This window comes from Nyctibius grandis, chromosome 31, assembly GCF_013368605.1.
Source record: "Nyctibius grandis isolate bNycGra1 chromosome 31, bNycGra1.pri, whole genome shotgun sequence".
Classification (NCBI taxonomy): Eukaryota; Metazoa; Chordata; class Aves; order Nyctibiiformes; family Nyctibiidae; genus Nyctibius; species Nyctibius grandis.
This window is the reverse complement of record NC_090688.1, coordinates 2,715,076-2,728,860: the sequence shown is the minus strand read 5'-3', so window position 1 is coordinate 2,728,860 and position 13,785 is coordinate 2,715,076. Positions and strand designations below refer to the sequence as shown.

The 13,785-nt window shown below is 40.5% G+C and overlaps 1 protein-coding gene across 2 annotated transcripts; it reads left to right on the top strand.

Annotated features, from left to right (window-relative positions):
- Positions 1-62: 62 nt before the first annotated feature.
- On the top strand, positions 63-13,248 carry HNRNPM (heterogeneous nuclear ribonucleoprotein M). Of its 2 annotated transcripts, XM_068420522.1 has the most exons (13): positions 63-662; positions 748-841; positions 3,275-3,469; positions 3,861-4,014; positions 5,020-5,069; positions 5,372-5,432; positions 7,428-7,529; positions 8,118-8,162; positions 8,566-8,640; positions 9,113-9,211; positions 11,068-11,849; positions 12,144-12,195; positions 12,810-13,248. In XM_068420522.1, the coding sequence occupies exons 2-13, from the start codon at positions 764-766 to the stop codon at positions 12,971-12,973; spliced, it is 1,857 nt and encodes a 618-aa protein (XP_068276623.1). In that variant the 5' UTR covers positions 63-662; positions 748-763; the 3' UTR covers positions 12,974-13,248. The 2 variants fall into 2 exon arrangements, with proteins under 2 accessions (XP_068276623.1, XP_068276624.1); XM_068420523.1 differs by lacking the exon at positions 7,428-7,529 and having other exon boundaries at positions 67-662.
- Positions 13,249-13,785: the final 537 nt, after the last annotated feature.

Sequence of the window (13,785 nt, the reverse complement as noted above, 5' to 3'; positions counted from 1 at the left end):
TGGTCTTCCACTGCGTTCAGTTGGTGTTGGCTGTTTGAATGACCCATGGACCCTAGCAGTATGTAGAGTGGTACGGAATATTAAAGTAATACTTGTGTTTTGGAAAACGTCACTGTAGTGGTTCGCTGAATTTGTAAGGCCAGTGTGCAAAAGCAGGTTCTGTAAACTACCCTTCCTGTGCCAGTAAACAGAAATCAATTCCTAAATGTAAATGTATATTGCCTTCATAGGTACTTAAGTCCTTTAGTCCAGCGACAGTATCTTACAAGGAAAAAAATAGCAGGAGCCCACTTTACTGAAGGGTATGGATTTAGGGTGAGAGTATGGCAAGGGTTTCGCTGTATGACAGAGATCTCAGAGCAGGTCATGTGAAGCGTGTGGTATTTTTCTTGGAGAATCGGGACTTAGTTCTGTTTGTTACAACTTCACAAACTACAGTTTAACCCTCTTAACGCATAAGAAATTATATCTTATTGAATTCAAGTATTAAAGGTTTTATTGGGTAAGATTACATTTATTTTTGCCGTTAGGGCTAACTAATGTGATTTGACTTTAAAAGAAAGTCGTCTGTGTGTTTTGTGCTTTTACTTACTTTATTTCTTCTTTCTTCCCTCCTCTCCTCCCTGTTCCTCGCCTGTGAAATCATCTCGTCAGGGATGCGCGTAAGTTCCCTTCTGAATTTATAGCAAGAAATGAGGAAACTCTTAAAAAATAAGCAATGTTCTTAGATGTCTTGTATCCCCACAGTGTTGTTGAATTCAAGATGGAAGAAAGCATGAAAAAGGCTGCAGAGGTTTTGAACAAGCATAGTCTTGGTGGAAGACCATTGAAAGTGAAAGAAGTAAGACGTGCATCTGTTCTTTCAGTATGTTGAATTCGAAGGTGAAGGGGTAGTTCTTAGTCAAGATTTATGGCTGACTCATTTGCAGATAATAACTGACAAAAGGCAGGGCTTCTCAAATAGGATTAAAAAAAAAAAGTCAAGCTTTTTTTTTTAACATCAGCATGTACTGCTGAACTTGAGTTTGAACGTGATGATCAAGACTAAACTTGATTTGAAGTACAGGTGCCGATGGTAGCGTAGTAATTTGAAGAAGAAACCTGCATAAGTATTGTTTGTTCTGGACTACCTCCCCTTTTAATTCTGCATCATAATGAATATATTCTACAAACAATTCTGTAGACTAAGCTGCTTTCTGAAATACTTCAAAGATTTATCTCTGTTTTAATAGCTTTGCTATTGTCAACCAGTAAGACATGCTCAACTGTACCATGAGTTAATTCTTAACCATTGACAAGTTTAAAGTTTTATGCCAGCAGTTTGGAACCTGTAGCTGCGTTGAAAGTTCAATTAAACAGAAATAAAAAGGGTCTTGCTTCAGTGTTAGCATTGACTCTTGGCCTTAGGGTATGCGAGCTATGCTCTTGGCTAAGCAGGCTTCATGTTCTGTCATGCCCTGCCCACTTAATGGTGGGAGTGAGAGACATCTGCATGAATATAAGATAGAGAATGTGTGCAGAAGGTCTGCCCTTAGCAGCCTGCTTCTTGCTGTAGTCTGAGGAGTGCTTGGGAAGAAGGATGGGGACAGCAAGTGACAGCACTTCTCAGATCTGGCAGATTTTGTAAGTAGAGTGATGAATTCTGGGGGCAGCAGCCTGCTTCTGGGCGCAAGCTGTCTTCTGGCACTACTGACCTCTTGCTACCCTTTAAAGGAAGGAAGAGGTGAGATGGAAGGTTAGAAAAACAGTTGTACCTTGAAGTCATCAGGCCCTGACTTCTCTAAGGGGACCTTGGATGAAAAAGCTATTGAGTGGGCCACGTCTGGGTCAGTTTTCCTGTTAATGATGTACCTTTAGTACTTCAGGTTGCTCTTTGCTATCAGTCCTTGAGAAGAGGTGGCTGTCATTTGCCCAACTCTTCATGAAACTATTGGCATGCTTGAATATTTCTGCCTGTATGACACAGACAGAACAGAAATGATACCTGAAATTGGTGAAGAAGCAATTTACCAGTATTAGGGACTTCAGCAATGCTTACGCCAGCCAAGTGCCCCAGTCTGACTGTGTGGAATTAATTAAGTTATGATGGATGACTGTTAGCATCGGTTTTGCCAGCTGTGATACATATCTCTCCCTGTTGGCTCTCTGAGGAGCATGAAGGCCTTCAAGTGACATAATAAAAATTTATGGCAGAATAGGTAAAGCTCTTTGCCTGATCAGAAGACTTTTGTTTGTATGACAACCACTCTTGGCTTTTTATTGGAGCTAATCTGGTTTTAAGCAATAACTTATTTTAACAGTGAAATAGGAAATTTAAATTGAGAAGTGACTTGTATTCACTTCAATGTGTTCTCCACCTCAGACTACTATGATTTTCTGTAGCTGAAATAATAATGTGAAAGCTATCCTTCTCCTTTTTCCAAAATGTGCTATTGTTTAGTCTTAAAATTCAGATCAAGATTCAAATTGACTCAAATAGCTTTTATTTTTAAAGCATCTGTATTTCTGACTAATTAATTCTATTTGAAATTTCACTTTCTTCAGCAGTCTTGCAGTGCTGGTGCATTTTGCTCTCTGAGTCCAGTGTGACATTTCCAACCTGAGTAACATAAATTCACCTTGTGTTGTGAAGGTGCTTATGTTCACTTTTAGTATAAAGTGAAGTGACAATAATTAATCTTATCACCTTCCTTGAATTCTTCATCCTATGCTTCATGTTCTCTAGCATGTCCTAAAACCGTGAGATAATGTAGTAATAGGGGGATATGTTAAAAGGGTTTTTTGGGTTAGAATGTAATTGGTGTGGGGGGAAAAAAGCGTTGCCCAAACCAATCTTCTTGAAATTTTACACACTGTATCTTGTCTTGTAAAGAAGTCCAAGTGCAAGGTAAATGAATTGTTGCCTTGTTTGGAAGATGCCAAGAGTTAGTTGACATTTGTCTTCCAAAACCTCTCCAATGCCATTCTGGGTTTATCAGTCTTTGAAACAGATGTAACTGTGAGGTTTATTGTTGGTATTAAATAATAGATAAACACTTTAAGAATTGGGGGAAATGCATGAGTAGGAGTAACTTGATAACTTGAAGGGTGCTGGCATACTGGTTAGAAGATAATTAGTGGATGGCAATATGTGAAGTAGTTGGCTGGAGATCTATAGGGAGTAGATAGCCATGTATAAAGGGAAACCCCTTCTTCTCTTGACTGTTTTGGTCATGCCACTGAATGCCCAGGCATTATACAGAGGGAACAGAGTATGTTGTTTCTGTTTTTGCAGGATCCTGATGGTGAGCATGCCAGGAGAGCAATGCAGAAGGTCATGGCAGCTGGTGGAATGGGTATTGGTCCAGGCCCAGGTGGCCCCGGCATGATCAATATCCCGCCTAGTATACTCAACAATCCCAACATACCCAACGAGATCATTCACGCCTTACAGGCAGGGAGACTTGGAAGCACTGTCTTTGTTGCAAATGTAAGTGCTGTGTAATCTACAGTGAACAGAATAGCTGGGTCTTCACTGGGCTGAATCTAATGAATTAGAAGAAAAGCCTTAGACTTTTAGCTCTGTTCCAGTAGAACTGAGTAGTAACTTACTCTGTGGCTAGTCTTATTGATTGTCTGTGCTAGTGAAACTGTAAATTAAGATGTATCCTATGTGTTATGGTGTCTGATAATTTGTATTTTTGAACAAAGCCAAGAATGTTGCATTAAGCTCTGGAGCATTCTTTATGCTATTTAAATTTTATCCTAGCTCTGTGAAGACTCTGTTTAAAATTGCTGATATCGGGAAAGGAAACATAAGAACACTAAAGTGTTTTTTGATGGAAATCTTTCTCATACTTCCAATATCACTTGTCTTCCAGTTGGATTACAAGGTTGGTTGGAAGAAACTGAAAGAAGTCTTCAGCATGGCCGGCGTGGTGGTTCGGGCAGACATACTAGAAGATAAAGACGGCAAAAGTCGTGGGATTGGCACTGTCACTTTTGAGCAAGCCATAGAGGCTGTTCAGGCTATATGTATCCTTGGAGAGTAACGATGGTAAATAGCAGGCAATAAGTTAGTGAACAAAGCAGGATGAAAATACAAATTGTAGTATTCCTAATGAGGATATTGCCATGTCACAGAAAGTCAAGCCATGCAGTGGATGGAAACCATAAGGAAAACTGAAAAAGAGAAAAAAGTCCATCTTGAAAGAATTATTGCTGTTTGAGCTACGTGTTTCTAGCCCAAATAGTAAATTCCTGTCTCTAGGAATGCAATTTCTGAGAAAAGATTTGTCTTAAATTCCTGTGACGGAGGTAAAGGAGGAATGCAGCAGATCCATCTGCACTGTAAGATGGCTTGACCTGGTGTGTTCCTCTGTCCCCTGTATCCTTACACTGTGCAAACGATGGTTTGCTACGTAGCAATCTACAAAAACCAAACCAAACAACAATGTCCAGATACTGCTGTGTGTGTGATCTCTCACCTTGTGGCTGTGGTATGGAAAAGAGGAAAATATTTCCCTCTTTCCCAAAGTTTTTCCTTCTGTTTGAATGTTAATTCCATTCTGCATATGCACCTAATAAGCTAAGCCTTGTGGGAGCAAGACTTATGCAAATGTCACATGGTTCACTAGCGTGGCATACTTCAAAATTTGGCTGTTTTTTGATTTGGAAATGTTGAGAACTTTTACATGTTTTCTCCTGTTCTAAATGGCTGAAATGACTGATGAAACATTTGAACACTTAGGCTGCTGTGGAGTCACATTTTGAGTCTCTTAATGAACTTAATCTTAACCAGAAGAGTATCTTTAACTCATGTTTTAATTTTAAAAAGCTGTTCTTTGAATATTTGGTTATTTAGATTTCAAAGCTTTTCAGTTTTGGAGGAAGCAGAAGGATTTTTGATAATCTGTGAACGACAGCTTAAGAAGTGACCTGCAGAGGTGTGGCTTTTGTACTCTGCATCAGACAGCACTTAGAGCTTTAAGACTTTGTGTGGTTCTAGCGCTTGAACAATGATCCTTAATGAAACAATAGCGATGTTTAATGGGCAGCTGCTGTTTGACAGACCAATGCATGTGAAAATGGTAAGTACATTCAAATTCTTAACTGCTTTTTGAACTGCTAATTGTGCCTCTGATTTTGGATGATGTGCGGTTTCAAGGCTGGGTCGAAATATGTGGGGGAGGAATGTGTGACTTGCCTCATTCCTAGTGACATTGACTTACACAATCAGGGAAAGTTAATTCTGATTATTTTGCTAAAAGACAATCATAAATACGGTGACGATTGCTTTAGCTTGAAGTTTGTGTTATAATTTAAAGCAAAATAAAAGGCAAGAAATAACTTTTCTTTTCTTGCACACTTTAACGTATTGAATTGTGTTTAGGACGAACGAGCCTTTCCCAAAGGAGACTTCTTTCCTCCAGAGCGACCCCAACAACTTCCTCGTAAGTCTCTCCCACATGACTGAACGTGTTATGGTTTTTTATTTTGCTGTTCGGCAACTGGGGCCTAATCCCAGCCCCAGTAAGACTGGTTCAGACTTTGGAAAGCTGGATCCAAATGGTCTGAATTATATCAAAGGGGGAAATAGTAAAGAAGAGCTGCTCAATATCATCCTTTTTTTTTTTGGATACTTCTTACAGCTCATAGCTAGAAGCTTGTTTTAAAACAGTATCCCATTCACGTTCTCAAGGCTTCCAAATCGCTCAATTGCAATTCAAAGACCCCGATGCCTTGTAAAACTACCTTTAATAGCGGGATTTAATGGAAGTGTAATTAATCAGTCAGTAGGGAAAAGCGTGCCCCTTTTTACGTCATGGTATTCTGGGTATCTACGGTTTTTCCTTCAATTGAAGAGCCTGAACTGAGGACCTGAGAATCCTCCAGGTCTTCAGGTTTCTAAAGGGGATCTTACCAATGTATATAAATACCTGAAGGAGGGGTATAAAGAAGAGGGAGCCAGGCTCTTTTCAGTAGTGCCCAGAGACAGGGCAAGAAGCAGTAAGCATAACCTGAAACACAGGAGACTCTGAATAAAAGGAAACATTACTGTGAGGGTGACTGAGTACTGGAGCAACGGGTTGCCCAGAGAGCCTGTGGAGTCTCTGTCCTTGGAGATATTCAAAACCTGCATGGACATGGTCCTGGGTAACCAGCTCTAGGTGACGCTGCTTGAGCCAGCGGGGTTGGAGCAGATCACCTCCAGAGGTCCCTTCCAACCTCACCCATGCCATGATAAGCTACCAAGTATCGAACAGGAAGAGTCTGGGTTGGAAGGGAAAAGCCAGAGGTGGGAGAACACAGGCTTAATTTGTTTAAATACAGCAAAAATATAAAGTGTGGCTGTTAACCTAAGTCTGTTAATTCAGCCAGTTGCTGTTTTCTTAAGCATGGGAACCAAACCTGTTGTGTGCTGCTACCTTGAACAATTTTAGTGATCATCAATCAATCCATCCCTTAATGAGTTTGGTTTTCTGTGTATCTGTCAAAGCCTTATTCAGCAGCAGTATCGTGCATGTTTTTTATTGCTGCCTTGACTTTCGATACTGGTATACCTCTTTCAAGAGAAAGTCATCAGGTTTCAATTTAATTATCTATGTATAAAACTCAACAAATACCAACGGAAGCCTGTTCTTGGCCTTTGTTGGGGTGGGGAAGGGGTATCTTATGTTGTTTTAAAACAAGAGTCAATGCTTCTTGTGTTTATTATGCTGAGCTGTAAATGAGGAAGTCCTTTTCTCATATGCAAAGAATACCATTAAGCTGTTGTTTGATGCAAGTGCAAGCAGAGAACTCTTTCTTTATGATTAACTATAAGGAAAATACGAGCGGTTTTTCTTCTTTCTTTGGACTGGGGAATCCTTAATTCATTTGGGTACAGGAAGATTCAAAATTATGCCTGGGAATGATATACTTTGTTTGCTCAGAGAAGAGGCTGGCTGTGTGCTCTGAATTCTATAGGTGGCTATGATAGGTTGAACTTTGTGGTTAAATTCTTCCCTACAAGGGGAGAACCTTGGCAAAGGTGGAAATAAGCCATTTGTCAATCAAGGGTAATACTGTGCAAAGGTTAGAAGATCTTTATACTAAATTGCCCACTCTATTCTCCTTAGATTGAGGAGTTGCACAAAATAAGCAGTGTTCTAGCCAGTTATTTTTCAGGAGTCAGCTTAAAACCAACCGACCAACCAAGCAAGTTTTCTCAGTAGTAAGATGGAAAAATGGATCATGAGAAAAAAAATATTTGAGATAGTTTTTAGTATATTTCAAGACACATCTACTCTGGATTTACTATACACTTTCATGCTTTAAGTACACACCCCAAAGTGGGAACACAGCAAGCTTTTTGGAGAATGGAAGTCAATTACTAAAGAATAAAACTTGCTGTTTTGTCAAACTATGGAAAGAAGGCTTTTTTGATATCTGAATATTTTCTTCAGATGGTCTTGGTGGTATTGGCATGGGATTAGGACCTGGAGGTCAACCTATTGATGCAAATCATTTAAACAAAGGCATGGGAATGGGCAACATGGGACCTGGAGGTAAGAAGATTACTCCTATGCTTTTGTTTCATGAGAGCTTTAAGCTGTGTAGAAGGTAGATAGCTTTGTTTTACCTACACAAAAAGTCAAAGTGTGTTAGGAGTGTTAAAGCCAAATGAGTTTTTGTTGAGCTGAGTAATGAGCTTGATAATGGAAACTTGAATTTAACCAACTGCTCCATTTTTTTTTTTCACTGTGGTCAAGGCACAGCTCTCATTTTCTGACTCTTGAGCATGAGCAGCAGACACTGCAAAATACACATTAAACTTTGAAAACCATCTGTCACTTTTAACACGTACTAGTGGGCTTGCAAATCTTTGTTTAGGATATGTTTAAATAGCACAAGTTTCAAAGAGCCACCTAAAAAGTAGCACACATTCAGCTTTCAATTTATAAATGCCTATGGGTTTTTCCCCTTTGCTGCTTTATTTTTGAGAGGGAATGTTGCAATCTGTTCAGAGTGATCCCATGTAAGCTCTTCAGTCCAAACAGTGGACGTGTTGTACGGTCTCTATTTCTACAGCCAGTTTAATGGCTGAACTTTGGTAGATTACACCTGCTATATAAAGCTTTCTCTTTTATTTTGAGGAATGGGAATGGAAGGCATGGGCTTTGGAATGAATAAAATGGGAGGTAAGCTGTGTTTTTTGACACGTATATAGCTTGAGCTTTCTCAAAGTCATGTAAACTTAGCCATGTATGTCTAGCAGGCTTTTGTGTTCTTTGAAATCGTCACTAATTTAGTAATAACTTGTTCCTTTTTGAGTATTAATAAAACTGCTGTAGGTGTATGGGGAAGGGTTAAGACCGCAGATAAAACATGACCAACGTTTTGATTGTGTGACTTGTTAAAACTGCGCCTGGTTTAGGAGCTGTGGTGTGACCAAACTCTGACTAAATTTTGCTTCATGAATCCATGGTACGGAGTTGTCTTGGGGCCTGTGGAAATGTTCTGTGAAAGCAGCTTATGTGGGTGAAGTGTAGTGTTAAATTGAAATGCATTGGTAAAGAATCTCTGAAAAATAATTTCTTTTAGGAATGGAAGGTCCTTTCGGTGGCATGGAAAACATTGGTCGCTTCCCAGCTGGAATGAACATGGGCAGAATGAGTGGTAGGCATTAGTTTTTTTTGTATATCTGACTCCTGACTTGTGTTCTCTGAAAGTATAACACTGGAGAGACTCTCCAGACTGGGCATTTTCCTCAGCTGTTATTGGAAACACTTAAAGCTTACAGCTGACACGGTGTCCACAAGTCACTCATGGCCTCTGAGCTGCAGAAAACAAGGGATTTGCTGAGGTTGTCATGAAGGACTAGTTTAGAAAGAGAGAAACTCTGCTCTGTCTGTAGTCACCAGAAAGACTTCTACAGAGCAAAGTGGCTGCCTCAAATATGTTTGTCCATATTGAGATGAGTCCTGCTTTTTGTTGTTTTTTTTTGTCAAGAAGACATAATAAAATCATCAGGAGAACATACTAAAAACCTTGCCTTGCTGTTAATATTTAAAAACTGTGCCTGTATTAAAACATTTTCTCAGGAATCATTTAGACACCCTGAAGAACGTCTCAAACTTAATCTTTTCAGAGATGGATCGTGCCATGGGTGGAGGATTTGAAAGAGAATTTGGAAGAAATGAAATGGGGATGTCTCGTAGTTTTGGAGAGACCTTGGAGAGAGGAATAGGTAAGTACACTAAGCCAAGTATTTCTACTACCTGAACTGTACATAAAAAAAGTGTGTTATAACAAAACAGACTATATTTTATATATATTTGCTGTAATAGTTTGGTTTTGATTGAACTCCTAAGAGCTGTAGAGAAGGCAGATGGATACACCAGTAGTGATCTGTTGGGCTGCGTAATGGAATTTCAGATGCGACAGGAAACCTTCCAACAGCCTTAACACCCTGCCTTGTGTCTTGAAACTTCATGCTTGATTTCCATATATGTTTGTGGCAAAGAGGAAGGTTCTGAATGATGCATGACCCAATCCCGTCACTGAAACATCTGCTGCCTAGCCAGAAGGGAGGAAAAATACAGCGTAACCTTAATTTCCTTCCCTTCCTCACAGAGATTTTAGGAATCTGGTGTAGACTCACGCTTCAGATGATTGAAGAGAACACCTTACTGTGCAACTCGTGCAGCACTAAAATTAGTGTTCATCTGTTGGTCTTTCCTTTTGAACCCCAGTGGGAAAAGGAAGACAAATAACTTGGTGTAAAATACTACTTGAACTGAGCAAGGATAGTGCAGTGCTGTTCTGTCTGTAGCAGCTTTGAGATGGCAAAAGCTGTTAATCATGTTTTGTGGAAAGATTCAGAACTTGAACATTTTGAATGTCTTCTGTGAGCATCTGTTCCGTGTGTGTACACTTTAATTCAGCCAGTTCCTGAGATTGCTCTGTTATTGATATCACTTAAATTCATTTTTAAAGCCAGTGAAATGCAGTACGCTGTTGCTGATACAACTCAGATCACTCTTTATAAAATTGGATCTTATATGCAAGGAAAGGTGACCTTTTTTGTAAGTCTTTAAAAATAAAGACAAAAATATCCTTACCTTAAGGTTGCAAAGCAAATACAGCCTTCAAAAAAGCTCAAGCACTTAAAGCAGCAGTTCAGTTATGGTAACTCACTGCTTTTTTTTATATATATAGAGAGAGCATAATGCAATAAGAGTAGTTTTGAGGGAGATAATCTTTAAATAGATAAGCAATATTATGCATTAAAACACTTCTGAAAAAAGATTACTGGAGGACTAGAAAAAAATTACTTTTAGACTGTCAGCTTCTGTGGCAGTTGTCCATTTTGGAAGTGCTACTGGGAAGATACTAAACTTTTTTCAGTGAAAAAGTCCTGCTCCTTCCCGCTGCCTGTGTAACATGTAGCTTCCTAGCAAGTTGCCCCCTGACTCTCTGGAAATATTGGACTCTCTCAGTAATACAGTACTCAAAACTGCAGAATTTCTGAGACAAAGCTGAACCCAAATATCTCAAAAGTAGGCAGACCTCCCCCCTTCCCAATTTCCAGAATTAATTTTATTTGCTTAATGACCGAATCACAACATTTAATAACCAAGAGTTGGCTGTGCCTGCCTGCACAGGATTAACCCTTTTCTGGGAGACTCTAAAAACAAAATGCCACCACGCTGCTGGCTTTCAGCTGAAGAAATAATGTTTATTGCTGGTTTTTCTTCATTTAAAAAAAAAAAAAAAAAAAAACCAAAACCACAAACCACAAACCAAAAGCCAACTTATTTGCACAAGTACAAATGTCAGGTAACCCAAACCCGTTCTGTGTTATTTAAGGTACTACTGAAGCAGGACGAGTCCTGTTCATAAATGTGGTTGCTTAATTTCTGATACAAGCCAAGATGCTGTTGGCATTCTTGGCCACCTGGGCACACTGCTGGCTCATACTCAGCCAGCTGTTGACCAACACCCCCAAATGATAAAGCTTAAAGCATTTCAGTAGTGTAAGCATGGATTAGACTTTTTTTTTGTCCCTGTATTATTACTGATAATCTGTGTGTTGTGTTCCAGGTGGTGGAAATGCCAGCATTCCTGGGATTGAGAGGATGGCACCTGGCATTGATCGTATGGGCTCGGGAATAGAAAGAATACCTTCTGGGATGGGGCATGGGATGGAGAGAGTAGGGTCAGAAATAGACAGGATGGGTCTCGTTTTAGATCGCATGGGCTCCAACGTGGAGCGGATGGGTTCAGGAATTGACCGAATGGCCCCTCTGGGCATCGATCACATCGCTCCTAACATTGAGAGGATGGGCCCAGCCATTGAGAGAATGGGCTCTGGCATAGAAAGAATGGGCTCTGGACTAGGCTTTGGTATCGAGAGGATGGGCGCTGCCATCGAGCGCGTTGGCACCACTATGGACAGAATGGGGTCAGGCGTCGAGCGTATGGGTTCTGGCATGGATAGAATGGGTATAGGTATGGAGCGTATGGTCCCTGCTGGAATGGGCACTGGCATGGGGCAGGTGATAGAGAGAATGCCAGCTGGTTTGGAGCGCATAGGTGCCACTCCCATGGAAAGAATAGGAATAGAGCGCATGGGTGCTGCTGGCATGGAGAGAATGGGCTTGGAGCGCATTGGAGCCACCAATATGGAAAGGATGGGTCCTGCTATGGGACAGGGCATGGGAGCAGGCATAGATCGCATGGGACTTGCAATGGGAAGCAATTTTGAAAGAACAATGGACATGGAACGTGGAAACTTTGCAGGCAATTTTGCAGGCTCCCTTGGAGGATCTGGAGGACCTGCAGCTGGGGTGGCCAGAAAAGCCTGTCAGATATTTGTGAGAAATGTGAGTAGCCTTCTTCCTACCTCTTTCTTCCTAAAATTAACTGGTATGGACATGTTGATCTCCTCTGTGCTTGGTTGGCTTCAGTCAGAATATCTAATATTGGATGCAGGTGGAGTTAGGTTGGCTTTTGTGAGTTGAAGCCCTTTCCTTAACAGGAGAAGAGCTCTCTGCATCTGTAAATTAAGATGCAGAACTGTGGCTATCCCAGGATGGAGAACATGTTTTGAAGAGTTGGAAATGCTGGCAAGTTATTCAACAGATCCTCAGTAATGGTCTGTTCTTCTCTTTTCACAGCTGCCTTTTGATTTTACATGGAAAATGCTGAAAGATAAATTTAATGAATGTGGTAAGTTACTTTATCACTGGTATTTACTCTGAGAATGGAATGTGAATTAAACAGTAACTCCTGGCTCCCTATGACCCTGACACTAGTATCTTAACTAAAATGTCACCCAGACTTACTGAAATAGTCATTAATGTTGTGAGGATGTTTACCATCCCTGCTGTACCAGCAAGAGTTCTGCAGCTAGAACAGAAATAAAGGCCTGGCTAGCTGATAACCCACTTAACACCTGCTTTGTCTAAGCATTTATTCCCTTCTCCATCTGGGTGCTGGGTTTATCATGTGAATGGCCTCTTTGTAGTTGCAGAAAGAGCTAGGAATAGAGAGGTGGAAGTCCTGAGAACTACTGAAAAGCACCTGCACGGATTCTTTACATCTAAATGAACGTAGTTGTCTGGGAAAACTGTCCTTAAAAAAAAATAATTAAAAAAATTGTGAATTCAGCTACTGACTGTTGAGGTGCGTTGTTCAGCTTCGAGGGGGTTTTTCCTGGCAGCGGTTGCTGTCCCCAGCCCTTGCTCCCCAATACCACGTGCTGCTTGTCTGATGGCAAAACCAAGTCCTAGAGTTAGGTGGTACCTGCTAGGTTAAACACGCCCCTTTCTTCTCTTTTCAAGGTCACGTGCTGTATGCTGATATCAAGATGGAGAATGGGAAGTCTAAAGGCTGCGGGGTCGTTAGATTTGAGTCCCCAGAAGTAGCTGAGCGCGCCTGCCGTATGATGAACGGGATACAGCTTCGTGGGAGGGAGATTGACGTGCGAATTGATAGAAATGCTTAAGTAGTTGCCTTTTTAACACTGATACCAGATTTTCGAATTTGTATTTTTTTTTTCCCTGTTAACCATTTTAATTTGACTGGATGTAAAGGTGTTAAAACAATTCAGTTGCTTTCTGGAGTAATTTTAATTACTTTTTTAACAAATGGATTTCCATTTTACTGTTTTTTGCATTGAAACTGCAATGTGCACAATCTTTTTTTGTAGTTGTGGCATCTTGTTGACATTACAGATGTAAACAGTATGACTTTGATAATAAATGCAAGTTAAAGATTTCAGTCACAGCATCCGTTACTGGCAGCACATCCTATGCTTGCAAAAATACCTGTAAACTGAGCTCAGTAAACTAGAATTTGTATTCTCTTGTGAAGTGTCAAGAAAAGAATGTTCCTCGCGGTCGTTGGTATGAATCAGTCTTTAAAATGATGCATTTGCAGCAGTGTTTGAGCGTCTGTGGGACACAGGGGCCTTCCCTGGCCTGTATTCACACCTCATCGATGACCACTCTCAGCAAAAGGCTGGTAGCTTCATTTTTTCTCCCGTGGCAATGCTGATTTAAATAAAATATCCTCTACCTTCAGTTGTCTTAGTGCCATTCTGAAGGCCTGAACTGAAAATGGATTCAAAAACCTCATTTTTTTTCCTCTAATGTGGAGCATTTCAGTGAGGGCTCCAGTCAGGGGCAAGGTGCAGGTGGGTTATTCCACCTTTGGCAACTAGTTTTAATGACACAAATTGAAAGTGGTTCTTTGTGAGTGGGAATTCTTGTGGCAGGAGAGCTGAAGCCTTAGGCCAAAGACAAGATTTATTCCCCT

Excerpts from the sequence above, each read along its gene's own strand:
- HNRNPM (XM_068420522.1), top strand. The coding sequence starts at position 764 with ATGGAAGAAAGCATGAAAAAGGCTGCAGAGGTTTTGAACAAGCATAGT. Across the intron at positions 4,015-5,019 it reads AGAGGCTGTTCAGGCTATAT|CGATGTTTAATGGGCAGCTG; the intron begins GTATCCTTGGAG and ends ATGAAACAATAG. Across the intron at positions 8,163-8,565 it reads TGGAATGAATAAAATGGGAG|GAATGGAAGGTCCTTTCGGT; the intron begins GTAAGCTGTGTT and ends AATTTCTTTTAG.